We start from the raw sequence: 27,802 nt of genomic DNA on the forward strand, positions 1-27,802 counted from the left end.
CAGCAAAATCAAATCAAATTTATTAACATAGCCTCGTAGCTTGGGCTATGAGGATTAAGTAAATGCATATGTAATATGCATTTATTTAATGCATATTAAATAAATACATGTTTTAAAATCAACAGTACTCAATAAAATGGAGAAATGAAAATGAAAAACATACAACAACCCTTTCTCTAAAATTAATTGTATATTTAAAATCAACTCTGCACCATCAGGGTATGTCTGCTCAGTAGCATTGTTTTGGAGTAACTGACATTATTCTGAAATAACAAAGAGCACATCTACACAGCAAGCCATTATTTTGAAATAATGGCAAGCTGGAGGATTTCTTACTCCTTGTGAAATGAGGGTTACGGGAGTAAGAGAAGTCGAAGGAAGTGTGTTCTTCCTTTGATTTCCTGCTGTGTAGACAGCACCAAAAGCTGAATAAAACTATTTTGACTTCAGCTATGCAATTGACGAAGCTGAAGTTGTGTAGCTTAATTCGACTTTTGCCTGCTGTGTAAATGTGCCCTCAAAAATATAAAAGTAAATTACAAAAAGACATTTTGGGGGTCATACAATGCAACCCTTCACTCACTATTTTTCTTGTTTTTGCAGCCAATTGGGCAATAATCCAAATAATCAACTACTGAAAAAGATATCTAGTTTTTGAGCTGGTGCAGTAAATAGTGTTTGCACTAGAAAGGGAACTCATGATTTATCTCCTCAGATTACACGCATGTAGAAAATGTGATTAAATCATTGGCCTAGCCAGATCAATGAGATCAAAGATTTACATTATAGCTCTCAATAACAGCATACCTCGTTTCGAGGTGTAATATATGCATAGTGTAGAAACTACCATAAAGGCTATCCTTCATTATTGTTCTGATTAGCCAACTAGTTCTCTTACTTATGAATATGTTCTAATTGAGAAAGCTGAGTGGACATAGCCCAGTGGGCATATCTGCTGTACAGATAAGTGCCATTTCCATTTGTTTGCAAATACTTTCTTTTCTAAACTTGAGTTAAGATTTCTTGCTCTTGCCTGTAGTCCAAGCCAGGTAACGTTCAGAGAAGCCTTAGGAATGGGGAGATCAACTGATTTGAAAAGCCAGTGTAACTTTAGGATCGGTATCTTGTTAAGACATAACCTTAGAAAGCATTGTTGAGTCCTATGGTGAATACATAGCCAGTAATTAAGGGCATTCACTTTAAATTGAATAGCACGCTCCCCTACCTCTGCTGTAAGTTCTTTAGTGGGGTGGAATTTGGGAAGCTGAACACGCGCCTTAAAAATTTGTTTTGTCCAATCTCTAACATCCCAAAAACCTTACTGTCCTACATTTCCTTACCACATGAGATTTGGGCATGGACTTCATTCAGCCTTGAAAAGTTTAAAAGCTGCATGGATCTATTTGAAGCACAGAACTTAAGTTTCTCCACTACACATTTATGCCTTTGGCCAAACACTTAGCAAAGGGCCAAACATGACCACTGCAGTATAATTCAGGCATGCCTGCTGGCACAAAGAGATAAGTCCTGGATTACAAAAGGGCTCTTTTGTTGAGCATTACAATTTATAGCTTTCAGAAACTACACTACAATGCACAATCCCTGAGTTAGGTGGTGAGGCTTCTTCTACAAGACCCTTTACTTAAACTGTCATTCAGAAAACCTAGCACAAGAGGCAGGTCTACGCCTGAGCTAGGTGACAGGAGAATCTGATGCAGGATTTCTGTTAAGCCCTGAGACAGACAACCAACACTAGTTGCAAGTCCCACCTGGGAACCCTCTTTGGAGTTAGGCACTGAACCGATGTATTGAAACAGGCTGGAGAAGGAGGCAGGCCTTCTTAAGACTTTTAGTCTAGTCAGCGGTTCGTGCACTGACCAGGGCTGCGGAATGCCCCACTACAAATCGTCCTCACCACCTAGGAAAATGTGTTTCAACAGGGATCTGCTAATTTTCAGGTGAGTGTCCCTAACCATTGCACTTGGGCAGATTTATTTATGGGGCTGCCTCATCTGCTGAAGTTGTTCCACTGGGGAGAACTAATTCTAGAGTCATTAGTGCTCAAGAAACTAGATCTGAGGCCTCCCACCTCCTAGGTGAATGCTGTAACCACCAGGGCACACGTTCATTTTCATGCTTATCTGTTCTGCTCTGACTTTCTGGCGTTAATCCACAGTGCAGTAGCTTCAACCCAAGAGTCCAAGGCAGCCTTCCATAGGAATAGCCCGTAACTCAGTAGCTAGAGCAGTGTGTGTGGAGAGGGATTTGAGGCGCATATCCTTGCCACTGAACAAAAAGTTAAGCACGTGTCTTGTCTTCCCCTTTCTCCCTTTCCCCACAGCTGTTTTCTGTGATCTCTTTCCTCTAGGAGTCTGAGCCAACAGGTCAGCTCTGAGCATGCTCACTTTGCTCGCATGCTCTGGGGCTCAGGTTTCTAGATATCCACAGCATGTATGTCCAGAGGCAGAAATGTAAGCGCCTGAACTGCTTTTAGTGCAAGTGCCTGGATCCTGAGTGGATTTAGGCACCTGCAGCACTTGGCAGAAGATGACGCGAGGTTTGGTAAGTCCCAGTGGGGCTGAGTTGTGGCTTTAGGTGCCTAAATTGGTAGTTAGACAGCTATGCCCTTGTGTGAATGCAGCCTCATGTGAGTTCAGGCACCTACAGCGTTCAGCAGGCATTTTGTGAATCTCAGCAGAGCCTCTTACTAGATCTTAGGCACCTAAGTCTGGTGTTTAGATCCCTTGGGTATGTCTACACAGCAAAGTTATTTCGGAGTATTGGCCGTTATGCCGCAATAACTGTGTGAGCGTCTACTCAGCAATCGTGGTATTTTGAAATAACAGGTGGCATATTCTGAAATCTAGAAACCTCATTCTATGACTAACACATCTTCCGGAATAGGGGCTGCAGTTATTTTGGAATAAGGGACCCCCAGCTCCTCCCACGGTGCCCTGCTGGCCACTCCAGCCACACGCAGCCAAACTCGATATTCCACCCCCACGTCCCCTGGAGCCCTTAAAGCTGCAGCCTCAGTAGAAAGGGCTGCTGGCCAGCAGGAGGCCCTGATGGCCCAGATCCACCCTGCAACTGCCACTGCCTCACTTTCCACCCTGCTGCTCCCAGGGAGCAGTGAGCCAGCTCTCAGGTGCTTGTCGGGGCCAAACGAGGCAGGCGCCTTCCTGGTCTGAGGCGTAGATCCTGGACTTTATTGATGTTTGGGGTGATGCGACCCAAGGCCGGCTTTAGGGGGCCCAATTCGAACCGTTTTGGTGCCCCCTCCCCCCAGGATTTTTTGTTGAGAAAAAAAATACACACAAGAAACCACAACCAAATATCACCTCAGAAGTAGATCTGATCACAATGTATAGCAATATAGTTGAACATTTTCAAAAAAAATGCAAAATTTTACACAAAATTAAATCAGTTGCCTTAAGTGTAGGTCAAAAATATTTTCAATTGCAAACTATCCAATTTTTTCAATAACGTTTAAAGTTTCATTTTTAAAAAGTTCCCAGAGAGCGTTTCAGTTTTCTGTTCCATTGATTTACTTTTTAAATAGCAAAAATGGAGTCTCTTTTTATTCCGCAGCTGCTTTTGCGGAAAAACTTGCCAGTCTAGATGCAGCCTGCATTTAAAGTGTCAGATATAATTGAGGACCCCCAAATAGACTCTACACCACCAGAAAAAAAACCTGTTTCCATCTTCTGTGACTTCCTCTGCTTAGTGTTCAAGTTATGATAGACTCTAAGCCAGGTCATATTAAGTTCAGGTCTTTTACCTTTTAATCATGCAATATGGATTACAATATTTCATTCTCCCTGCTCCAAGTCTTAAGTGAATTTTGACCCAAAAGAGCCAAAATTGAGCACCTTGACACAGCAAGTGTGTCTACTGATCTCTGTGGCAAAGTAGGTATGTCTATATAAATAAGGTCTGCTCGTGAAGCCTTTTCCTACAGTTGATTAACAGAAGGCAGTAGATAGCTCATTCAGACAACTGGCTGATAATAGTTAGGCACCCTGACCAGTCATTAACCATAGTCATGGACTCATGCTACTCTCCACTGTCTCTATGATTCCCTGATGACCTGTGACAAAAAAGGAGGGTGGAAAGGGAAACTGAAGGGAGAGACCTCTCTAAATGGAGGTGGGCATAGAAGACAGAAATGTTGAGAGTCTCTGGGTTAGGCTAAAAGGGATTAAAAACAAAGGTGATGTCATGCTAGGCGTCTACTACAGGCTACCTACCCAGATAGAAAAAGTAGATGAGGCTTTTTTTAAACAACTAACAAAATCATCCAAAGCCCAAGATTTGGTGGTGATGGGGGACTACAACTATCCAGATATATGTTGGGAAAATAACACTGCGGGTCACAAGTTCTTGGACAGCATTGGAGACAACTTTTTATTTCAGAAGACTGGAAAAGCTACCAGGGAGAAAGCTGTTCTAGATTTGACGCTAACAAATAGGGAGGAACTGGTTGAGAATTTGAAAGTGGAAGGCAGGTTGGGTGAAAGTGATCATGAAATCATAGAGTTCACAATTCTAAGGACAGGTAGAAGGGAGAACAGCAAAATAGAGACAATGGATTTCGGGAAGGCGGATATTGGTAAGCTCAGGGAGCTGATAGGTAAGGTCCCATGGGAACTGAGACTGAGGGAAAAAACAACTGAGGAGAGTTGGCAGTTTTTTAAAGGGACATTGTTAAGGATCCAAAAGCAAGCTATTCTGATGTGTTGGAAAGATAGAAAATATGGCAAAAGACTGCCGTGGCTTAACTACGAGATCTTGAATGATCTAAAAATAAAAAGGAGTCCTATAAAAAATGGAAAGTAGGACAAATTACAAAGGATGAATATAGGCAATCAGCACAGGAACGCAGGGGCAAGATTAGAAAGGCAAAGGCACAAAATGAGCTCAAACTAGCTATGGAAATAAAGGGAAACAAGAAGACGTTTTATAAATACATTAGAAGCAAGAGGAAGACCAAGAAGAGTGTAGGCCCGCTGGTCAGTGAAGAGGGAGAAACAGTAACAGGAAACTTGGAAATGGCAGAGATGCTCAATGACTTCTTTGTTTCGGTGTTTACTGAGAAGTCTGTAGGATTGCCTGACATAGTGAATGCTAGTGGAAAGGGGGTAATTGTAGAAGGTAAAATATTAAAAAAAACAAGTTAAAAATCACTTAGAAAAGTTAGATGCCTGCAAGTCACCAGGGCCTAATGAAATGCATCCTAGAATACTCAAGGAGCTGACAGAGGAAGTATCTGAGCCTCTAGCTATCATCTTTGGAAAATCATGGGAAACAGGAGAGATTCCAGAGGACTGGAAAAGGGCAAATATAATGCCCATCTATAAAAAGGGAAATAAGAACAACCCAGGAAACTACAGACCAGTTAGTTTAACTTCTGTGCCAGGGAAAATAAAGGAGCAAGTAATTAAGGAAATCATCTGTAAACACTTGGAAGGTGGCAAGGTGATAGGGAACAGCTAGCATGGATTTGTAAAGAACAAATCATGTAAAACCAATCTGATAGCTTTCTTTAATAGGCTAACGAGTCTTGTGGATAAGGGAGAAGCGGTGGATGTGGTATACCTAGACTTTAGTAAGGCGTTTGATATGGTCTCGCATGATATTCTTATCAATAAATAGGTAAATACAACTTAGCTGGGGCTATTATAAGGTGGGTGCATAACTGGCTGGATAACCATACTCAGAGAGTAGTTATTAATGGTTCACAATCCTGCTGGAAAGGCATAACAAGAGGGGTTCCGCAGGGGTCTGTTTTCGGACCAGCTCTGTTCAATATCTTCATCAACGATTTAGATATTGGTATAGAAAGTACGCTTATTAAGTTTGCAGATGATACCAAGCTGGGAGGGATTGCGACTAATCTGGAGGATAGGGTCATTATTAAACTTCATCCTATTTATCTCAGACCATTTCTCCAATTTGTCCAGGTCATTTTGAATTAAGACAAATGCAAAGTGCTCCACTTAGGAAGGAACAGTTTCACACATACAGAATGGGAAACGATGGTCTGGGAAGGAGTACAGCAGAAAGGGATCTAGGGGTTATAGTGGACCACAAGTTAGTCAGCAGCGTGATACTGTTGTCTTTTTTGCAAACATGATTCTGGGATGTATTAACAGGTATGTTGTGAGCAAGACATGAGACGTCATTCTTCCACTCTACTCTGCACTGGTTAGGCCTCAATTGGAGTATTGTGTCCAGTTCTGGGCACCGCATTTCAAGAAAGATGTGGAAAAATTGGAGAGGGTCCAGAGAAGAGCAACGAGAATGACCTATGAGGGAAGGCTGAAGGAATTGTGTTTGTTTAGTTTAGAAAAGAGAAGATTGAGGGGGGACATGATAGCGGTTTTCAGATATCTAAAAGGGTGTCATGAGGAGGAGGGAGAAAACTTGTTCATCTTGGCCTCTGAGGATAGAACAAGAAGCAATCGGCTTAAACTGCAGCAAGGGAGGTTTAGGTTGGAAAAAGTTCCTAACTGTCGGGGTGGTCAAACACTGGAATAAATTGCCCAGGGAGGTTGTGGAATCCCCATCTCTGGAGATATTTAAGAGTAGGTTCAGGGATGGTCTAGACAGTTTTTGATCCTGCCATGAGGGCAGGGGACTGGACTCGATGACCTCTCGAGGTCCCTTCCAGTCCTAGTATTCTATGATTCTATGATTAAATTCACCGATGAAAGAGCAGTATTGCCAACCTAAAAATCACAAGGAACGCCTACACAAAGTTATGAGAATGGTCTACAAATCATAAGATATTTTAAAAATAAAACATGTTGGATTTTTATTGACCTTTTGTTTCTTGAGTATTTAGGGTTCATGTTTTAAAGCTTTCCTCCTTAGCTGTAAGGCCCAGAAGTATAAAGAACTTTTTTTAAATGAAAGCTGAGATTCCTACATAATCAGTTGACTCCAGGCCTTTAGAAAAACACCAAGAGTGCGTCTAGACTGGCATGATTTTGCGCAAATACTTTTAACGGAAACCGTGCCAGTGTAGAAGCTCTCTTGCGCAAGAAAGCTCCCATGGCCATTTTAGCCATCAGGCTTTCTTGCGCAAGAAATTAACGTGGCTGTCTACACTGGCCCTCTTGTGCAAGAATACTTGCGCAAGAGGGCTTATCCCTGAGTGGGAGGCGTCAGAGTATTTGCACAAGAACCACTGATTTTGTACATTACAAAGTCAGTGTTCTTGCGCAAATACTCGCGGCCAGTGTAGACAGACAGCAAGATTTTGCGCAAAAGCGGCCGCTTTTGTGCAAAATCATGCCAGTCTGGATGCAGCAGCCCAAATGTTTTGAGACTCATGGTAAAACAATGGAGGAATTCTTGTGAGCCCATGCTTTGCCCACAGTATAAATAAATAAGTAAAAAAAAAACTTCTCCACTAAACATCCTAATGAGATACTGCAAATGGTAAACTGAATTCAACAGCTCCTGATATGAACAGGGCAACTCAACTTTGGAAGCCCCAGGGTACTTACAGAACATGCTGAGGGCCTCAACTTAAGTGTGGTTGCATACGCAAGCAAATAGATACAAATAGCTTCTCATACACTGACAGGCATGAATACAAAGATTAAGGCGAGACTACGCAACACGCAGGCCCCATTTAAGTCAGTTCTGCTGATATTAATAAAATGCAACATTTACCCGATTTCTACCCATGTGTCAGCACTTTTCATGAGCAATGACAGTCCAAGAATGTAACTACTAAAACACATCTCAACAGAAGATCATTGCACTGACTACTTTTTTGTTTTGGCTCCCACTCGCCGGCCACATGTTGATCCCCACATAAACCCAAACTTCACCGCGGGGCTCAAACAAACTGGCCGTGGGCAGCAAACCAAGTTATTAATAAATATTTTATAAACCTTTACCTTTTCTCTCTGCTGCCATGTCTCCACCCCTTTCTCCATCAGCTCCCCTGGTGCCTGCTGCCCCCCAACGCCTCACCCTCCTCTGCTGTCCTGACCCCTGCCCTTCTCACTGCCCTCAGCCCTCCTACAACCTGCCCCCCTCCACCAGCCCTTCTCTCCCCCTGTGCCCACTCCTCCAGTAGCCCCACTCTGATCATGTGAGCGACCCCTCCTCATCCCCTCTCAACACCTCCCTCTACACACCTGCCCTGTCTCTCTCCTCTGGTGCTGGTCCCTCCCCTGCAGGTGTCTGCCCTTCTGCTTCACCCCAGAATCCCCTGGCACCTGCACCTTCCCTTAGCCCTGCACCCTCCTGGTGCCTCCCCCTTCCCTTACTGGCCCTGCCCCCTTTCTCCCTGATGCCTACATGGCACAAGAAAGAAGCTGAGAGAAAAATCAGCCAAAGGCACAAGGCAGTGGTGGCCAATAAGGCAGAGGGCAACCACCACTAGAACTGCTCCGGCTGACAGTCCCTGCAAGAGGCCCTAAAGCTCGCAGCAGGAGAGAAACGGTTCTGCAGGGAGATCCCTTTAAGCACGTGTCTCAAAGGAGCTCCAGCCCCACCCCCGGAAAGGGCTGGGGCCCTTTTGCCCTCTTCAAAATGGTTCCGGGCTTCTGCTTTTGCACAAAAGCGGCCTGCCAATGTAGACGCGCTTTTGTGCATCTTGTAGGACTAAGGGATCTTCCGGAAAAGGGCTTATTTTCCGCAAGATCCCGTCTAGACTGGCGCTTTTCTCTGGCAAAACCCCGAGCCGGAAAAAAGCAGCAGCCATGTTCATGCAAATGCCGCAGGGGATATTTAAATCCCCCGCGGCATTTGCAATTCTGACTGGTCTCATTAGCATCCCTTTTCCGGAAAGGGGTGCCAATGTAGACACAGCCCTTGATGGGGAAAAATACATGGAAACAGGGATACAGCTTCTCAGCCTTTCATTAATAATAACTGTCAGAATTGTTGATAACTGTCATCACTTGGGCTGGCAGGAGGATGGTTTGCTAAGGACCCAAGTCTGCAAACTGTACTCTCCTTGGGGAGCACGCCCACATATGAGTCAATGAGCTTAGTCAAGTGAGTGGTCATCATTAGTGAATGTTTGAATTCAATAAAAGATTTGTGATGGAATGACTTAATCGAAGATTAATGTAGCGCTATACAGAATGCAGAAAGGAGACATACTCTACTGTCTCCTGTAGATGAAGAAGAAAAAGTAGTTTGGAACTTTTTTCTGTACCTAGTGGAATAGTGCTTATGTTCATTCACAAATTAGATTGCCAACTTTTTTTCCTTTTTTAGGGTGTGAGATAAAGACACTTCTTTTTGGAGGTAAAAATACCTTCCCATGATTAATTTTACCATATGTGCTGTTTTCCTAATTACTCATGGAATTTCTTTTATGTTCCTCATTTGACCTGGTGGAGGAGCAAAAAAGGAATCCCTAAACTGGTCATTATTACTAACAGCTGTGACAGCTACCAGCAGTTAATGAGTTAAAAAACTATTTCAGCGGGACATTAGTTCATCAATTACAGAATCCATCTGCAATAAGAAATACCACGTCTCAATCAGCGAACATAACTGAACAACCCTTATCAATTACCCAGTCTTGTTTATTAGCACTTACCTCTGTAGACACCTTGCAATAGTTTTGAAGAGGTCCCTTCCCTGGATGTCTGGGCTCTGTTACTAAGGTGGAGGTAAAAAGCAGTGTAAAAGACACATTCTACCATTTTCCAGTGACCCCTTAGATTTGACCGGCCACACAAATGTTAGATTCAATATGTGTAGGGCGATAAACAGAGAGATGCACAAAATAAAAAGGCTGTTGGCTGGATTCGCTCAGAGAGACTGGGTGGGCAGGAATGCAAGAGCTTCCTGGGCTAGTGCACAGTCAATGTCCTCTGCCATGTTCATAGGGGGACAGGTCTCCAAGAAGAGACGAACTGTCCATTGCCTGTTTCTTTGCCAAGCTGAGGATCCATGTGGGTGACTCAGTGGGAGGCAGCTGGGGCATGTCCCAGTGCCCTGTCAGTGCCTCAGCCCCACCCTAGATGGACTCCTCTGGGGCAAGATGCTGTTCTATCGCCGTGCTGAGTGAGGGGGCCAATCAGCATCAGTTGTGATCAACGATCTTGTGTGATGAGCTCCTGCCCACTGGGCTGATGCACTTGGGGGTGTCTGGGCCTGGGGCTCTCGTTTGGCCCATTACAGAGAAAGGGGAGAACCATGAAGCTTAGAACCAGCTCCCAGTGAGGATGCCAAATTTCTCCAGCACTTGGGTCTGGGGCACTGGCTCAGCCATCTGGAATTATTCCCCCTTGTGATACACAGAGGAACTCCCCACTAGCATGTGTCTGAGTATCGCTTTCTATGGCGTGTGGTGTGGACTAGGAGGAATGGCTGCGGTGGTGTGTCTGCCCAGTGGAGGTAAGAAGGACCACTCCAACGGATGACATCAGGCGGTGTTGCAGCAGGCGTCAGGGTCTCTCCTGCTCTGCTCTTCAGCTGTTTTAGGGATACCCTGTGGCTCCCATCTTAGAGGCAGGGCCCTGTGCACCAGGAATCAGGGCCCTACTGCACAGGCATTACTCTGCGTCTCAGCTTTCATCACAAAACACTTGCTTTCTAGCCTTTATGGTGGGGGGGGTGGGGAAACTTTCCTGGCTCCAGCCCTCAGGACTCCCCCACTCAGCATTGGGGAGCACATGAGGGTGCTCAAGGCCCCCCACTATGGGAAATATCTACTAGCCTGGGCACTCCTAGAAGCTGGGACGTGAGACGTGTTTTTCTCCTTCTCAGTCAGGGGCCATGTCAATGAGGGTTGGTTTGGGGTTTTTTTTTTTTTTTTTTTTGCTTTTCTCTTGTGTGCGACTCCCAAATTACTTTTCTGTGGATCAGTGGCCCCCCGACCCAAAATGGTACCCCACCCCTGCCTTACGGGTGCGACAGAACCTTGGCAGTATCAACCCTCTCTTCCCCTCGCCAAGGGCATCATGTGCACTTCAGGCCTTGCTCCCTAACCTCATGGGGTGGCCTCTGCGCAGGCCACAACCATCCAATGACCAGCACAGGAGAATTTCCAACTGCCCAAGGGGCTACCGGAATTCCTGAAGGTGGGTTCTAGACCTAGGTGTCCAGTTGGGTTTGGCTGGGGAGGCAACAAGAGAGGAATCAGGTCAGCCCCGCCCCGGGTGTTGTACAGCACCTGGTACAGCACAGGGCTTGCGGGTCTGGCTGCTGGGCCCTAGGCATGAGCTGCTCCCTTTAGCATTAGCCAATCCCCCTATGCACCCAAGCCAGCCATTGAGGGTGAGCCTGCCTCCATCAGCCAAGGCTTGGAGCAGGGATGGGTGTGTGTCCCTGCTTAGGCCAGCCTGCAGGGTGCACTCAGAGCTGGGGAAGGACAGAGTGAGGATGAACATAGAGCCCTCCCTGGGCAGCCTCGTTGGTGACAGGACTACAGTGTCCCAGTGAGGAGGGAGGCTCTGTGAGCCTGCCTCAGGCTGTGGCTCCGGTTTTGTGAAGCTGCAGGTCTCTGTCTTCTAGTGCTTGGCATGACCGGCCAGAAAGACCAGTGAGCGAACGGGCAGTGCCTTGGGCGGGCGGGGCCAGCAGTGCTGGGCAGCACTGAAAAAGCGAGTTCTGCTGAGAGCGGGAGAGGTGGGCAGTGCCAGGGTGGGACGTGTGGTAGCAGTGGTCAGTCCTGAGCTTTGTGGTCATCAGCTGCCTTCTACAGCCTGACCCAGTCCTGCTGGGATTCCACTGGCCCCGAGCCAGGACCTAGAGCAGGGGTGGGGAACTGCAGGTCTGGGGGCCAGCTGCGACTCTCAGCTTGCCTGCATCCAGCCCCTCAGGCTCAGCTCCCCACCAACGTTGGGAGAGTGGTGCTCCAGCCCCCCCCCTCATTCCCCATGGGGCTGGAGCACTCAAAATCTATTAGGCTGGCCCCCCCAGGCGCTGATCTGGGGAGTGTCTTTCTCCTCAGTCAAGGGCCACAGTGAGGGAATTTTCTCTGCTTCTCACTTGTGTGCAGTCCCCAACTGATTATTCTGTGGATCAGCAGCCCCCAACTCAAAAATGGTTCCCACCCCTGAACTAGAGCATGAATTTGGCCCACCGATTGCTGTAGCGGTCACCAGTAACGAACTCAGCACCTCTTTTCAAATGTATCTGGTACCAGCAGCTGGTACCGCTCCCCCTGGATTCCCCGGTGTGCTGTACAATATCAGTGCTACACTCGCTCTCAGATCAGAACGTTTGTCCTGTGGCCTTGGGAGGGGACCCAACCTTCTAGGTGTTTGCGTGCTGAGTGGCCAGTTGCATGCTATTGTGTGGGCAGGATTTTCCTCCTCTCCCTCCCAGGTTGGGAGGGGGTTGGTGGGTCTAGTCAGGACAGAGCCCAGCTCTGTGCAGGGACAGGCTGGTGCCTGGGCTGCTGCCAGCCATCTGCCCTGTATCTCACCCTGCTGGTGACAGTGTTTCATCTTGGCCCTGCAGCTGGGGATGCTTCTCCTACAGGTCATTAGCACCATGGTTTCAGCAGGGCACCTGGACACAGTGGTGGCCTCTTGAATACATTCTGCTGCTACTCGATGTGTCTGCCAAGGGGCAAGGTCAGCTCTCTGCCCACCAGACCTGGATTCACGCCCCCTTCTAACCCTAAGCTTTTCCCACCACACACCTCCATCCCCATGACACTGCTTTGATTCCCTATCCCTCCAATGGCATATCCATGCAACTTGCACGTTGCCATTTACAACTGGGTTTTGGCCGGCTTGTCCCCACACACCCTCAGATCCCTGGCTAGGGGGTTCACCCCAGAGGGGTCTCTGCCAGAGTGACTCTGCACTCATCTTTCCTAGGGGCATCCCCGGGGGGAGAATGGTGGAAAAAGATGACCCTGAAAACCAGCCTGGCAACATTAAAAACTATCCTTGCCTTGAACAGGGGGCTCAGCCAGATGAGTGACTCCAGTGACCTACTGCAGTGACCTCCAGTCTAGCCCAGGCTGAGCGAGAAACGAAAGTGACAGGGCCAGGCCTGGGAAACAAGAGTGATTGGTGTCTGTGGTCACTGTGGAGCTCTAAGGGTGGTTATGGGGGAGGGGCAGAGTGGGGATCTGAGGGGACAGGGGGGCAGAGTGGGGCTGTGAGGGGGAGAGGTAAGCCTTGTGCACGCTCCCCCACTGCAGGAGCTATGGGTTCAGCTCCTGGGGTATGTTACCCACCCCCCACTATATATACACCCTCACCCCGTGCTGCTGACTGACTACTCTGGCAGAGAAGCATTAGCAGCACCAGTGCAGAATACATGGCTATGTGGAGCCAGGTCAACCCGGCCCTTCAGGGCTTCTGGGATCACAGCCCTGCGTTATCCTGACCACGGGCATGGGGCCCTGCAGTGCCAGCAGGGATGTGCTGGGGGTGGCAGCAACTTTCCTGCTAAGCTTTTCCCACCCCTGTGCAGAACCAATGTTTATGGGCAGCAGCAGCAGAAACAAACCTCAAGCTGCGGGCTCTCTGCGCACCGCCTGGGCAGAATTGAGATCTCTTCTGAGTGGCTGCACAAGTGCCCACTTGCAGGGGACTGGAGGGGGGGGGGTTGGGTCGCCTTGCGCCCCCCCAAAGTTCTTCATGCCCCCCAGGGGGGCACACCCCCCGAGTTTGGGAACCCATGTTCTAGACCCCACTCTTCTTCCAGAGCTGAGAGCGCGCCCGAAGTCCTGACAGGTTCTCTCTCTCCACAGACTTAGTAACAAAGTAGAATACAAAGTTAACCAGTGAACGCTGAGCGACTTGCCGCAAGATTCAAACTCTGTTCGTGTTAGAGCTGAGGGGGGTTAATATGTATTTAATGTTCTTTTAGATAGAAATGAGATCCAGGGCTCCTGTCAGCTAACTGCTGTTTGCCAAAAAAAGTAGTTTTCCAGTGAGCAGGTACCCCTGGATAGAGATGATGTGTGTGTGGGGGAGGGGGGAGGGAGGAAGACAGATGGGGGTTGGTTTCCCCTCTCCCCCCCGCCGCCCCATTTGGTGCTTGGCTTGTACTCAGTAACACTGTCCTCAGCCCACACCCCAAGCTCTCATTCTCTTCCCCCCCTTTCGGATCTGAAATGGTGCCCCTGTCCAGAGGGAGGGGCGTCAATGATGTAGTCCCTCATTAGCACAGACATCCTGCTGTCCCCTCCCTGACTCCACCTACTGGGTCCTTGACTCAGGAGGGAACTGGTCAGCAAGTGTTTCCTGTTTATCCCAATGCTAAGCATGGACCTGGTCTCTGCCCTACGCCCGAGGGTAGCTGGGGCATGCAGATCACTTCCCTGCCCTTCTCAGGTGCTGTCAGCATCCCTGTTTGAGGGACAAAGGTGTGGAACATCACTCCTCTTGCTGAATGCCCTGTGATGTATGTGGATGAGGCTGGGCTGTGGTGGAGGGAGATTACAAATTTAATTCGATATCTGTTTGGTAAGAAGGGGTGGGAGTGGGAGCAGCTGGGATGGGATGAATGGAATGCAGCAGACAGGCTCTAGAACTATGGGAGCTTGCAGCCTCATGCTGCATAGTAGGCTTCCAGATGTCCCATTGGAGTGGTTGGGCTGGGATGGCAGAGAGGGATCAAGAAACTCACCAGTGAGTGGACAGAGTGAGGAACAGAGCTGAGCTGCGGGAGAGAGACTGGCTAGAGCTTGCACCTGGGAAACCCAGATGGGGGCATGTCTTCCTTGAGAACCTGCTGCTCCCCTATTAGGGCTGTTCTCCACCAAGCCTTTAAATACTTTAACCCTATAAGCTCTGCTTACAAAAAATATAAACCCTCCCCAAGTTACAGATGCATTGTCTCCCAGTGCCAACCTGCTGGGATCACCTGTTCCCCTCCTTTTGACTGCCAGTCTCCCACCGCATCTCCGAGGCAGCGTTTTTCTGTTGGGGCTTTTCCTGGGAGTTCATTCCTACCAGCCCAGGCAGGCTGCAGCTCAGATTTATCCCCACTTCTCCGTTCATCACCCTTACCTCCCTCAGGGCTCTGGGGCAGGTGGGCAAAGCAGCACTGGATGGGTTCCTCCACTTTCCGTGCGAGGACTGGAGAGTCACCAGAATGGCCAATGCTGAAGAGAGCTGGGCTCCGGATGGACTCTTCCCCGGGTGCTACCGGGGCGAGCGATGAGGTGGCCAGCTGGGCAGGAAGTGGGATGGGTGCAGGTTCGGTGTTCTCCTCTCCATTTTACAAAGAAGCCCCTGAGAGCCAGCCACCCCCCTCTCCCTGGCATTTTCATGGTGCCCTGCTTTCCTCTGGTTGGAAACAGAGGAAAGAAGGGGGAATATAATGCCACAGTATACAGAGTGTACTGAGTCAGATACATCTCAACCCAGTGCTTCAGCAGCCAGGCTCAATCTTTTAAAAATCAACAAGTTAACTGCTAGAGGAGTTGCCCTCATCTTCTGAAAACTTTAACCAATGTTTAGTATGGTTACATAAATGTTCACAACTACTGGAGGCAAGAGAGATGAGACTGACCAGAAACCATTGCTAGTTCAGACATCATGGGGCCTGCTAAATTCACATACTCTTGGTTTTGATGATGACATTGCACAGATGATTAAATGTGTAGGTCAAAAACATTTTAAGTTGTCTGGAGCTATAGCTGCCCTGAAGGGATTTGCAAAGTTGCCAAACTGGCTGACTGGATTCCAACATACACTAGGGTGACCACAGGAGGAGGAGATGTAGAAGTGCTGAAAGGAATTGCATTGGACGCACTGCTGCCAGAAGTAATGGACTGAATGAATGAATGCATGGTGTGAGGAGGGAGGCAGACAGATCCCATGGAATGAGTGGATTGAAAAGGTGGAAAAGGCTGTAAAACAACAGGAGAGTACCCCAGTGCATGAGCTGTGAATGCAATTAGTACAGTGGAAAACTGAGGAAACAGAATGCTCCCCCTGTCTGAGGAACCTGGGGTCCCAGCTGGCAGGGACTCCACCATTGTCCAGTGCAACCTCTGTCTGTAGGGAGTCCAGCTTGCTGTAGACATGGGCTGGTCCAGAGGGGTCTGGGAGCCAGAGGCAGCCCCGGTGTGACCTAACATTAACCAGGTAACTGATGAATAGGAGATGGACTGCAACTTTGCATTTGTTGAAGTTATTGCAAAATTATCAAGTGTCCTGCATTTTCACAAGCCAGAATGACAATATTGAACCATAACAACTACATGGTGGACCATAGAATACTAGGACTGAAAGGGACCTTGAGAGGTCATTGAGTCCAGTCCCCTGCCCTCATGGCAGGACCCAGTACTGTCTAGACCATAGGTTCCCAAACTGGGGGAAATGAAGAGATTATGGGGGGGAAGGAAGGGAAGAGGGGTGTGAAGAGACCCATTCCATGGGATCTGTCTTCCTGCCTCCTTGCACCATGCATTCATCCCTGCCCCCCCGCCCCCCGAGTCCCCCATAGGAAACAGCCCAGTCCATCCAGTAAAAAGATCCAGAAAATACCATGTGAAATGTCCGGTATTTTCTGTTATTCTTGGCTTGGGTGTCCGCTGGAACACACGCCTGGAGTACTGGAAACCATTCTTTTTTTAAATAAACACAGGTCCTGGGAATTAAAGGGGCTGTGACTGTTTTTTGGCCCCAGTCCCCGTCCCCCCCCCTTTTTTTTTTGCTCAACAAGTTGTTGTTTTTTTGGAGGGTGTGTGAGGATTTCTCAAAAATAAAAAAGAATCTAAGAACCATAGAGCTGGAAGAGACCTCAGAAGGTCATCAAGTCCAGCCCCCTGCTCTAGGCAGGACCAATCCCAACTAAATCAACCCAGCCAGAGCTTCGTCAAGCCGAGACTTAAACACCTCTAGGGATGGAGACTCCACTACTTCCCTAGGTAACCCATTCCAGTGCTTCACCACCCTCCTAGTAAAATAGTTTTTCCTAATATCCAACCTGGACCTCTCCCACCACAACTTGAGACCATTGCTCCTTGTTCTGCCATCTGTCACTACTGAGAACAGCCTCTCTCCAGCCTCTTTGGAATCTCCACCCCTAGAGATTTTTAAGTCTTGGCTTTACAATGCCCTGGCTGGGATGATTTAGTTGGGTTGGTTCGGCTTTGGGCAGGGGGCTGGACTCGAAGACCTCCTGAGGTCTCTTCCAGCCCTGGGAGTCTATGATTCTATGAACTGCACCAATTTAATTCTCAAATGAAAGAGGAAAAAAGGAACTTGGTGAAAACTTTATTTTTTATTTTTTCTAAACAAAAACACTCCATGTAAGAGACAAGTTCACATTGTTACCAACAGCAGCCAGCTACTGGAGTATGAAACCTTCTGTGCAATTACTGAAGTGTGAACACACTAATAAGTTCATTAGGTCTCAAAAGAAATGCAGCTCAACACCAGTAGCCTGGATTCCCAATGTATTTTCACTGCCACAGGAATTCCTGACTAGTTTGGCAGTAAGAGCTATACACAGACACTAAGACAGACAGGGATCTGTATACCTAATGCATGGGCAATAGATCTTATTTCATAAGGCCATCTCAATGGGATGACACTAAGAAGTGACTCCTGGCACACTGCTTTCAGTAGCTACTGCTACAGACTATGAAGACATCCTGTCCTCAGCAAATGCATTGTGAATCCATCACTCCTCTGGCAGCCAGCATGTCCCTCACATGCTAGGGGTCTGTGGTGTTGGAACACCAGGTGTAGGTTGGCGAGGCAGTGTGTACATTGCCCCAAGAAACTGGTCTGCAATGCGCCCTGCTTCTCTCAGCCCACTCAGCAGAGCACCATGGACAGTTGCTGGGTAATTGCGAATTGTATGTTCTCCTGCGAAGAAGAGGCGAGGAATCGGCTGAGAAGAAGAACAAACAGCACACTGTTAAGACTGTTCTGCTTAATCGGGTTCTCTCTCATCACTGCTACACTTCTCAGTAGAACTAATGAGAAATAAGCATTTCTCCTGTTCAGAGTTACTGCTACTGCACAAAGCTAGTTTAGGTGTGAACTAGGTAACCTCAGGGCATGTTTTAATCTTTCCTTCAACAAATGCTCTTGCCCACATGCTCAGGGTTCAGCTAATCGCCATGTTTGGGGTCAGGAAGGAATTTTCCTCCAGGGTAGATTGGCAGAGGCCCTGGAGGTTTTTTGCCTTCCTCTGTAGCATGGGGCACAGGTCACAGCTGAAGGACTCTCTGCATGTTGGGGCCTTCAAAGTATTTGAAGGCTTCAATATCTGAGACATAGGTGAGAGGATTATTCTAAGAGGGGTGGGTGAGATTCTGTGGCCTGCACTGTGCAGGGGGTCAGACTAGATGATCATAATGGTCCCTTCTGACCTTAAAGTCTATGAGTCTATGAGAAATACCTTTTGCTCCAAGGAGAATCAGCATCTGGTTCCCAACTCTCTCAAATGTTCAGCTTTAAGGAGACATGGGAACACTTTCCTGCTAGCTGACAAGGGAGCAGGGCTTCAGGGCAAAAAGAAAGATTACCATAGAGCAAGAGCAGCCATGGGCTGGGTCTGGCCCACCAAACGGGTTGATCTGGCCCCTGGATGCTCTGCTGCTCCCCAGCCCCCAAGTCAGTCTGCCTGGGGGAGCACGCAGTGCTTAGAGCTAATTGCCAATGGACGATCTGGTCCATCTTTGCAGGGTGGGAGTAGGGAGCAAGAGACTTCGCATGCTCCTTCGGCCCCCATTGACCTGGAGGCAGGAGGGGCGCACAAAGTCTCCTCCTGACACCAGCGGTGTGGGCATCTAGAGAGAACTGCCAGCTGTTCAGAACTAACCTGTTGGGGGGGAGGGGGGGAAGGGACATCTTGCACTCCACCCCCAGGCCAATCAGGGTTGGTGGCCAGGAAAGTATGAAGTGTCTTGGCCCTGCCCCTTCTGCCCAAGGCTCAGCCCCTTCCAGGGCGGCCTGGGGCCACTTTATAGATGGGGTGGGCAATAATCTTTAGAGTTTTGTTCTGGAGAAAGGAAGCCTTTGGAAGGCAGAAGTTGAGAAGCAGAGGCCACACAATGTTGGGTTCTCTCTGCAGTGCAACCCATCAGATTAAAGGCCTTTCTATATGGCCATTTACTGCACATCGAGCTGGGATTTAAATCTATAAGCCACATATCCTAAATTTCCTTGTGGCCCTGCTGCTGTGCACTGAAAGTTCACTAGTGCACACTGACATAGTGGACTGTGAATAAAGGCAGAGGGAAAAACCACAGATAATTAACAGTTTGTACATTATAGTCCATAGTGCCCACTATCTAGCAATGCAGCTAGTGCTAGCTAAACTAATGGATTTAACCAGCCATAACAGTTTTTAGACTAAATAAGACTCTGGCGCTGGAGCCTCACCATGTGGTGTTCAGAAGTCCCGTTTTAAGGGAATTCCCCATTTACTCAATAGGTTGGCAGGAGATAGGACTTGCACTCTGGACACTTCTCCCTAATCCCTTTACTTTATCTCATCACTCTTCACCCTTCACCACGAACGTTTTAAAATGATTCTTCAAAGGCATTTCTTGTAACTTATTACAACGTTTTCCCTGCACCCCACTCTGCAAACGTGGTTACATGTTACAGGGTGTCTCCTGACTGCATCATGGTGAAGGCTGAGCTGAAATTCTGTCCTGTGCCTCAAGCAACTTGCAGGCTAGGAAGACCTTTTGAGAATAACGCTCGTTTCAGTAGATGCTTCCTAACAGGTAGAGGATGCATTAGGCCAATTTATGCTTTTTTTACACAGAACCTGTGTTATATCATCATCTACCCTCATCTTTTTTTGTGGTATAAGAGGAGTTAAATTCTTGGTTTTACTTCTTGAACAGGAGGACTGAATTAAGAGCTAAGCACATTCACTGTCAACAGGCAGGTGAAAAATGTTACCACAGAAATAACAGCACAACAGGAAGCACACATCAGTGATAACATTTTCAATGGAGAAGTGTGAAAACTGTCTCATTTCAATAAGGTAAAAACATTTTCTTTCAATCTTTATATTTAATATTGTATATTAGAGTATATTGCGAGTAGGGCTCTCAAGCAATAAAAATTAATTACGATTAATCACGCTGTTAAATAGAACATTATTTCAATATTTTTGGCAGTTTTCTACATTTTCAATTAGAACACAGAATACAAAGTGTACAGTGCTCACTTTATTATCAAACACTTGCACTGTAAAAACAAAAAACTAGTCTCAATTTGTAGTACAACCTCTTAATCATGAAAGTTGAATTTGCAAATGTTGAATTATGGACAAAAAATAACAGCATTCAAAAATAAAACATTGAACCTTCAAGTCCACCAGTCCTACTTCTTTTGCAGCCAATCTCTCAAAACAAACATAGTTACAATATGCAAGAGGAAAATGTTGCCCACTTCTTGTTTACAATGTCATCTGCCCACTTCATAGCACTTTTATGGCCAGCGTTGCAAGATAGTCATGTGCTAGATGCACTAAAGGCTCAAGTGTACCTTCATGCTGAGGGTACACATGAATCTTTCCACCATTCCAGAGAACATTCATCCATGCTGATGACAGGTTCTGCTCAATAACAATTCAAAACAATGCAGACTGACGCACATTTATTTTCGTCATCTGAGTCAAATGCTACCATTCTCTTTTCTGGTGGTTTGGGGTTCTACAGCTTCTGCATTGGAATGTTGCTCTTAAGATATACATCTCATCTCTCTTGGATTTTAGAAGGCACATCATTACTTGACCCAAGGTTTAAGAATCTGTAGCTATTTTTAAAAAACTCACATTGATATCTTCTTTGTGTTCTGTCAAATCTGCTGTGAATGTGTTCTTAAAATGAACATGTGCTAGATAACATGAAATATATGGCAGAATGTGAGTGAAACAAAGTAGGAGACGTACATTTCTCCAGCAAGGAGTTCAATCTTAAATTTAAATTAACACATTTTAAATAAGCATCAACAGCAGGGAAGCATGTCCCTCTGGATGGTCATATGAACATTTAACTTATCTGGCACATAAATACCTTGCAATATGAGTTTCAAAAGTGCCACATAAACACCTGCTCTCATTTTTAGGTGCCATTGTAAATAAGCAGCAGGCAGTAAACCAATTTGCTTCTCATAGAGATAGGCTGAACAAGAAGTCAGACCAAGTGATTCTAAAATTTTACATTGTTTTTGTTCTTGAGTACAATTATGTAACAAAAATTTCTACATTTGTAAGCTGCACATTCGTTACAAAGAGTGTGTTTTTCACAGTGCAAATATTTGTAATAAAATAAAAAAATATTAAGTGAGCATTGTACACTTACTATAATTTATAATGCAGTGACATTACTGAAATGAAATCTCCTTGTTTCCAAATAGAAATTGTTTAGAATTTCAACTTAGAACAGAAACAAAATTTTAAAGTGTTATACATTTCCCAAAGGAAAGAAATTCTGTTTTCTGACCAGTTCTTATAATTAGAGGATATCTGGAGATTGGATGAATTGCCAAATGCTCCTGTTTCCCAAATGGCTCTTAAAAATTCCATTTGTGCTCTCATGCCAGTCATTTCTAACCACATTTGTATATTTTCTCACCTGAGGAGAACCTGGAATGGCTGGTCCTGGAGTAATTGGCTGAGCCATCAAGTCATAATCATTTCCAGAAGATCCAGCTGCTACATAAGAATAGGACCCCCGGGCCCAAGGGTCAGCACGCCAACGGGATACCACTGTCTCCTTGGGCTAAGACAAGAGTTGTATACATCACTAGCTTTGCAAGAGCAATTTATAGCATATAAAATAAGCATGAAGATCCTAACAGTACCATGGAGTCTATATTTCTTGACACAGGGAAAATAAATATTTCCACCAAAGTTTTTATGGATCACGAAGCTCATTTCTGCAGTTATTTAACCAAACACATTTAACAGGACAATACTACAGATACCACAAGGAGAAAATACAGGAATCCAAATATTTGGAATACAACCAAAACAGTTAGTTGGCATATGTTCAGAATGGCACTTGTGAATGAAAATAAGAGGTCCATTCTGAAATTCATGAAGCATCTTAGGAAATATCCTGCCTGACTAAAAATTATAGAATACTAGGACTGGAAGGGTCCTCAAGAGGTCATCGAGTCCAGTCCCCTGCCCACATGGCAGGACCAAATACTGTCTAGACCATCCCTGATAGACATCTAACCTACTCTTAAATATCTCCACAGATGGAGATTCCACAACCTCCCTGGGCAATTTATTCCAACGTTTAACCCCCGTGACAGTTAGGAACTTTTTCCTAATGTCCAACCTAAACCTCCCTTGCTGCAGTTTAAACTGCTTTTGGGATCCATTAGAGAATCTGATATTGCAATAAATGTATAAAAAAGGTAAACATTGTGCTAGATCAGTTAGGATCCTCTGTGCTAAATGCATTAAAAGTATGTAGCTCCTTTCACAGAAATTGCTGTCCTTGCCCTGATGCAAGTCCAAAGATAGAATCCTTGAATTAATGTATGTATTAATGTATGTATATCTGCCCATTTTAGTTTACAAAATTTTAGAGCTTGTCAGATTAAGTGTTGTCCTCCCTAGGGAACAATTAAAAACCCATCTGAAATCTCTGACATTGAGAAATGGTTATGGTCTTGATGGAGTCACTCCATAAACAGGTCCTAGGAAAAGGACAGCTGGCACTTCCATAAACTATGGAGGCATTGAAACACTGGCATAAATACCTACCACAAAGAGATGGCTAATGCACTCAATTATCTGGGGTTCTTATGTTTGCTCAGACACAGAGACCGATCTATCAAATAGAGTGGGCGTATTACCTGGGGGACAGCACTGCTGCCAAAGATGCCTTTGAGAATTGCAAGGCAACGCCCAACAATGACATCATCACTGATGTTTTCCATGATCCCAGCTGCTTCTCCAGCTACTAAGGCCAAGAGAATCGGAGCTACAGAGGAGAAAGAATAATACATCAAGATGCTGATTAATTTGTAGAACTATAAGCAAAATATTTAAACTCAGAAAAATGTGGAACAGAACTTAAATTTTCAGGGCAAATCAAACCCAACAAAATTATTTTTAAAAATGGCCTAATATTACTCTGAAATAAAGGTAATAAGGGTTACATTAGAATTAAAATAGACATTTTGTTACACTTTGTTAGTTGGGACAATCCACATGACTAGAAAGTCAAAAATCACTGTTTATAATCATGTTAGGAAGCATTAAGTTGATAAGAGATGGGGACCTGCATTAAAGACATGATTGCTTTTTTTTTATTTAAAAAAAGAATAATCATGGGATGTATGTAGTGGAACTCCAGTACTGACTAGTCAACATTTTAATCAATGATCTGGAAAGAAAAAAAAATCACTGAAAATATGCAGATGAGACTGGCAGAGTGGTAAACAATGAAGACAACAGCACAGTCATACAGAGTGACCTAGATTGCTTGGTAAAGGGAAGTTACTCACCTTTTTATAACAGGAGTTCTTTGACACCGCAGTTCTTTGTATTTGACTGTAAATATATGTATTTACTCCATGCATTTGAGACTAGAGAATTCTAGCAAGTAGTGTTTGTTGGTCTGCATCTGTGTCCCTTCGTGTGTATCAGTCAGTGCTGAGAGTATCATGAGGCATGCAGACCAATAACTCCAACTCTTTCTTTTACTGTGAACCAGGGAAAGTCTGAAGCAGAAGGATGGCATGCAGTGGAATACAGGACCACACATCTCAAAGAACTCCAATTACAAAGGGTAACTAACTTTCCTTTCTGCTTCAAATGCTGGCCTCTCTCTCTCTGTCTTCCACAGTGGATGACTGCCAAGCAGTACTAGGAGGAGGATGCATGTATATGGATAGTATGATCGCTTGAAGTGCTGTCCCAAAGGATGAATCAGCAGAGAGACTGGGACCAAAATTGTGTCAACTCCTGAGAGGAGATGTCTTCTTACTAAAGTCTAGATATACCATATGTACTAAATTCTCAAGCCATATTTACAAAGATCTAGATTGTAATAAGGTGATAAGTATGAGTCAACATGGATTTGTCAAGAACAAATCATGTCAAACCATTCTAATAGCAGTATATCTAGATTTTAGTAAGTGACAGAAATGTAGCCGTGTTAGTCTGGTGTAGCTGAAACAAAATACAGGACTATGTAGCACTTTAAAGACTAACAAGATGGTTTATTAGATGATGAGCTTTTGTGGGCCAGACGCACTTCCTCAGATCAAATAGTGGAAGAAAATAGCCACAACCATATATACCAAAGGATACAATTAAAAAAATGAACACACATGAAAAGGACAAATCAAATTTCAGAACAGAAGGGGGATGCGGGGGGAGGGAGGGGGAAAAGGTAAATGTCTGTGAGCTAATGGTATTAGAGGTGATAATTGGGGAAGCTGTCTTTGTAATGGGTAAGATAGCTAGAGTCTTTGCTGAGACCCCCGCATAGAGTGTCGAATATTAGCATGAATGACAGTTCAGAGGATTCCCTTTCAAGTGCAGATTTAAAAGGCTTCTGATGCAGGTAATTAAGTCGTTGAGACAGTGTCCTTTCTGGTTGAAAGATTTTAGTAAGGCTTTCTATATAGTCTCGCATGACCTCCTCTTTAAACTAGGGAACAACCCGTGATGGAGCTACTGTAAAGGTAAATGTACAACTAGTTGGAGAACCATTCCCAGAAAGTAGTTATCAATGGTTCAGTGCCACATTGAAAAGGCATAATAAGTGGGGTTCCACAGGGATCAGTTCTGGGGCTGGTTCAGTTCAATACCTTGAATAATGGCATAAAGAATACATTCAAAGTTTGCAGAAGAAACCAAGATTAAAGGGGTTGCAAGTGATTTGGAGGATAGTATTATAATTCAAAATGATCTGGACAAACTGGAGAAATGGTCTGAGGTAAATAGGATGGAATTCAATAAAGAAAAAAATACGAAGTACTCCCTTTAGGAAGGAGCAATCAGTTGTTGTTGGCCTCCGTCGGTCAGTTGACCATGGATGACGTATCCTAGTTCTCGTCTTGGTTCGTGTCGGATTGTCTGGGACAGCGTCGGGGACAGCGTCGTTGGTGGCTGAAAAGGCCAATCCGGGACAGGCATTCTTTGCCGCAGAAGTCGCAGCTATAGGTGGTTCCCTGGCTGTTGTTGTTGCGTAACTTCCTGCGGGCTCGCTTTTCTTCTGATGCACGCATCATGTTCGTTTCGCCTGACCTGAGCTGTGTGGTCAGGGTGCCCCTCCACTTCAGGCGGTCTGCTGCGAGGTCTTCCCAGGACTGCGTGTTTATGTCGATGGCTTTCATGTCCCTCTTCACGACATCTTTAAATCGCAGGTTCGGGCGCCCTGTGGTTCTCTTCCCAGATGCCAGTTCCCCGTAGAGGATGTCCTCTGGGATCCTCCCGTCCTCCATGCGGCGTACATGGCCAAGCCAATGCAGGCGACGTTGTCGGAGCATGGTGTACATGCTGGGGAGGCCGGCTCGAGTCAGAACTTCGAGGTTGGAGACTTTGTCTTGCCAGGTAATGCCCAGGATGCGGCGCAGACCTCGTAGATGGAAAGCGTTCAGTCTCCGCTCTTGTCTCGCGTATGTGGTCCATGTCTCGCTCCCGTACAGCAGGGTGCTGATGACGCAGGCGTTGTACACTGCCATCTTTGTTGCGATTGTCAGCCTGGGGTTGGTCCACACTCGGGTTGTCAGGCGGGCTAAAGTAGAGGCTGCCTTTCCGATCCTCTTGTCGAGCTCAGCGTCAAGGGAGAGATTATCGGTGATGGTGGAGCCCAAGTACGTGAACTGGTGGACGACGTCAAGCTGGTAGTCGTCTACTGTCCTGGCTTAGGACGTTTGTTTTTTTCAAACTGATAGTCAGCCCAAAGTCTTTGCAGGCCATGGAAAAACAGCTCATCAGCGACTGTAGTTCTTCCTGGGTATGTGTGACGACTGCTGCGTCATCGGCAAATATCATGTCCCTGATCAGCATCTCACGTATCTTCGTCTTGGCTTTGAGGCGAGAGAGATTGAATAGCTTGCCGTCCGATCTGGTGCGGAGGTAGATTCCTTCCGTTGCTGAGCCGAAGGCATGCTTGAGGAGCAGGGCAAAGAAGATCCCAAACAATGTGGGGGCAAGAACGCAGCCTTGCTTGACACCGCTGCTGATGCTGAAAGGCTCGGAGCAACTGCCGTTAAACTGTACTGTTCCCTTCATGTCTATGTGGAAGGATTCAATCAAACTCTGCAGTTTTGGTGGGCAGCCGATCTTGTGAAGGATTTTGAAGAGTCCGTCTCTGCTGACCAGGTCAAAGGCTTTGGTGAGATCAATGAAGGAGACGTACAGGGGCATCTGCTGTTCTCTACACTTCTCCTGGAGTTATACACACACAAAATGGGAAATGAATGCCTAAGAAGGAGTACTGTCGAAAGGGATCTGGCTATAAGAGTGGTACACTAAAATGGGTCAGTGTAATAGTCTTGCAAAAAACCGTAATTGTTCTGGGATGTATTAGCAGGAGTGTTGTAAGACAGACAAGAAATAATTCTTCCCACTACTCATTGCTAATTAGGCCTCAACTGAAGTCGTGTCCAGTTCCAGACCTCACACTCCAGGAAAGATGTGGACAAAAGGGAAAGTCCAGAGAAGAGCAACAAAAGTGATTAGAGGTCTAAAAAAACATGACCCATGAGGAAAGACTGAAAAAAATTGGGTTTATTTAGTGAGAGGGAACAGGATAACAGTTCTAAAGAACATAAAAGGCTGCTACAAGGAGGAGGGAGAAAAAGTATTCGCTCATGATAGGACAAGGAAGAATGGGCTTAAATTGCAGCAAGGGAGATTTAGGTTGGACATTAGGAAAATCTTCCCAATTGTTAAGGGCTACGTCTAGACTGGCATGATATTCCGCAAATACTTTTAATGGAAAAGCATTTCCGTTAAAAGCATTTGCGGAAAAGAGCGTCTAGATTGGCACAGATGCTTTTCTGCAAAAGCACTTTTTGTGGAAAAGCGTCCGAGCCAATCTAGACGCGCTTTTCCACAAAAAAGCCCCGATTGCCATTTTCACGATTAGGGCTTTTTTGCGCAAAACAAATCTGAGCTGTCTACAACTGGCCCTTTTGCGCAAAAGCTTTGCGCAAAAGAGACTTTTGCCCGAATGGGAGCAGCATAGTCTTTCCGCAAGAAGCACTGATTTCAGAAAGTAGGAAGTCCGTGTTCTTGCAGAAATTCAAGCAGCCAGTGTAGACAGCTGGCAAGTTTTTCCACAAAAGCAGCTGATTGTGAAATCTCCATCATTGTGGATGTTTAAGAGCAGGTTAAACAAACACCTGTCAGGTAAGGTGTAAATGGTGCTTGGTCCTGCCATGAGTGCAGGGACTGGACTTGATGATGTCTGGAGGTCTATTCCAATCCTATAATTCTATATGCAGAAAGAAATACGAAAGAAGCCACACTCTTATTCGCTTTCTGATCACAGCCCAAGAAGCTTAGGCAAGCCTAAAACATTGTGTCTTGAGTGCAAGAACTGACCCCACCTGGGTGGGGTCAGTTAGCACGCCTTTCTTTTAGATATAGGAGGGGATCTATTTTTAAGCTTATGAGAGCATCTTAGAGTCTTGTGAGAAGGCCAGACAAAAGGTCCTTTGCTTGAATAGTTCCTATTCCTGAGACAGCCATTGAGTGAGTAGGTGCTCTTGTCAGTGTTCCAGGTTCTCCCTTGGCCTGAATGTGACTGGGGCTTCATTTGGTTTTTCTAAAGGCGGTGTTCTTGTGCCTGACATGTTCAGCTGGGAAAGGAGTGGACAATACCAGAGATATGAGCTTCTCTGAAGTAGGAGAGACAGAGTTTGTGTTTATCACTGCCCACAAAGGA

The 27,802-nt window shown here is 45.9% G+C and overlaps 2 protein-coding genes across 3 annotated transcripts in view; one reads left to right on the forward strand and one right to left on the reverse strand.

Moving 5' to 3' along the window:
* The window catches only part of LUZP1 (leucine zipper protein 1), an 80,717-nt gene extending 60,742 nt beyond the window's left edge, over window positions 1-19,975 (forward strand). Inside the window, exon 3 of the mRNA XM_075908907.2 lies at window positions 19,772-19,975. Coding sequence (XP_075765022.2) covers window positions 19,772-19,780 — 9 coding nt within the window. The 3' untranslated portion in view covers window positions 19,781-19,975. The remainder of the gene's footprint in view (window positions 1-19,771) is intronic.
* KDM1A (lysine demethylase 1A) overlaps window positions 17,162-27,802 on the reverse strand; it is a 143,575-nt gene continuing 132,934 nt past the window's right edge. For both annotated transcript variants that reach the window (XM_075908909.2, XM_075908908.2), the window contains 3 exons: window positions 22,749-22,876; window positions 21,512-21,658; window positions 17,162-17,799 (listed from right to left, as the gene is read on the reverse strand). In XM_075908909.2, the coding sequence (XP_075765024.1) occupies window positions 17,614-17,799; window positions 21,512-21,658; window positions 22,749-22,876 (461 nt within the window). In that variant the 3' untranslated portion in view covers window positions 17,162-17,613. The remainder of the gene's footprint in view (window positions 17,800-21,511; window positions 21,659-22,748; window positions 22,877-27,802) is intronic.

Source organism: Pelodiscus sinensis, chromosome 26, assembly GCF_052426305.1.
Source record: "Pelodiscus sinensis isolate ZL-2025 chromosome 26, ASM5242630v1, whole genome shotgun sequence".
Classification (NCBI taxonomy): Eukaryota; Metazoa; Chordata; order Testudines; family Trionychidae; genus Pelodiscus; species Pelodiscus sinensis.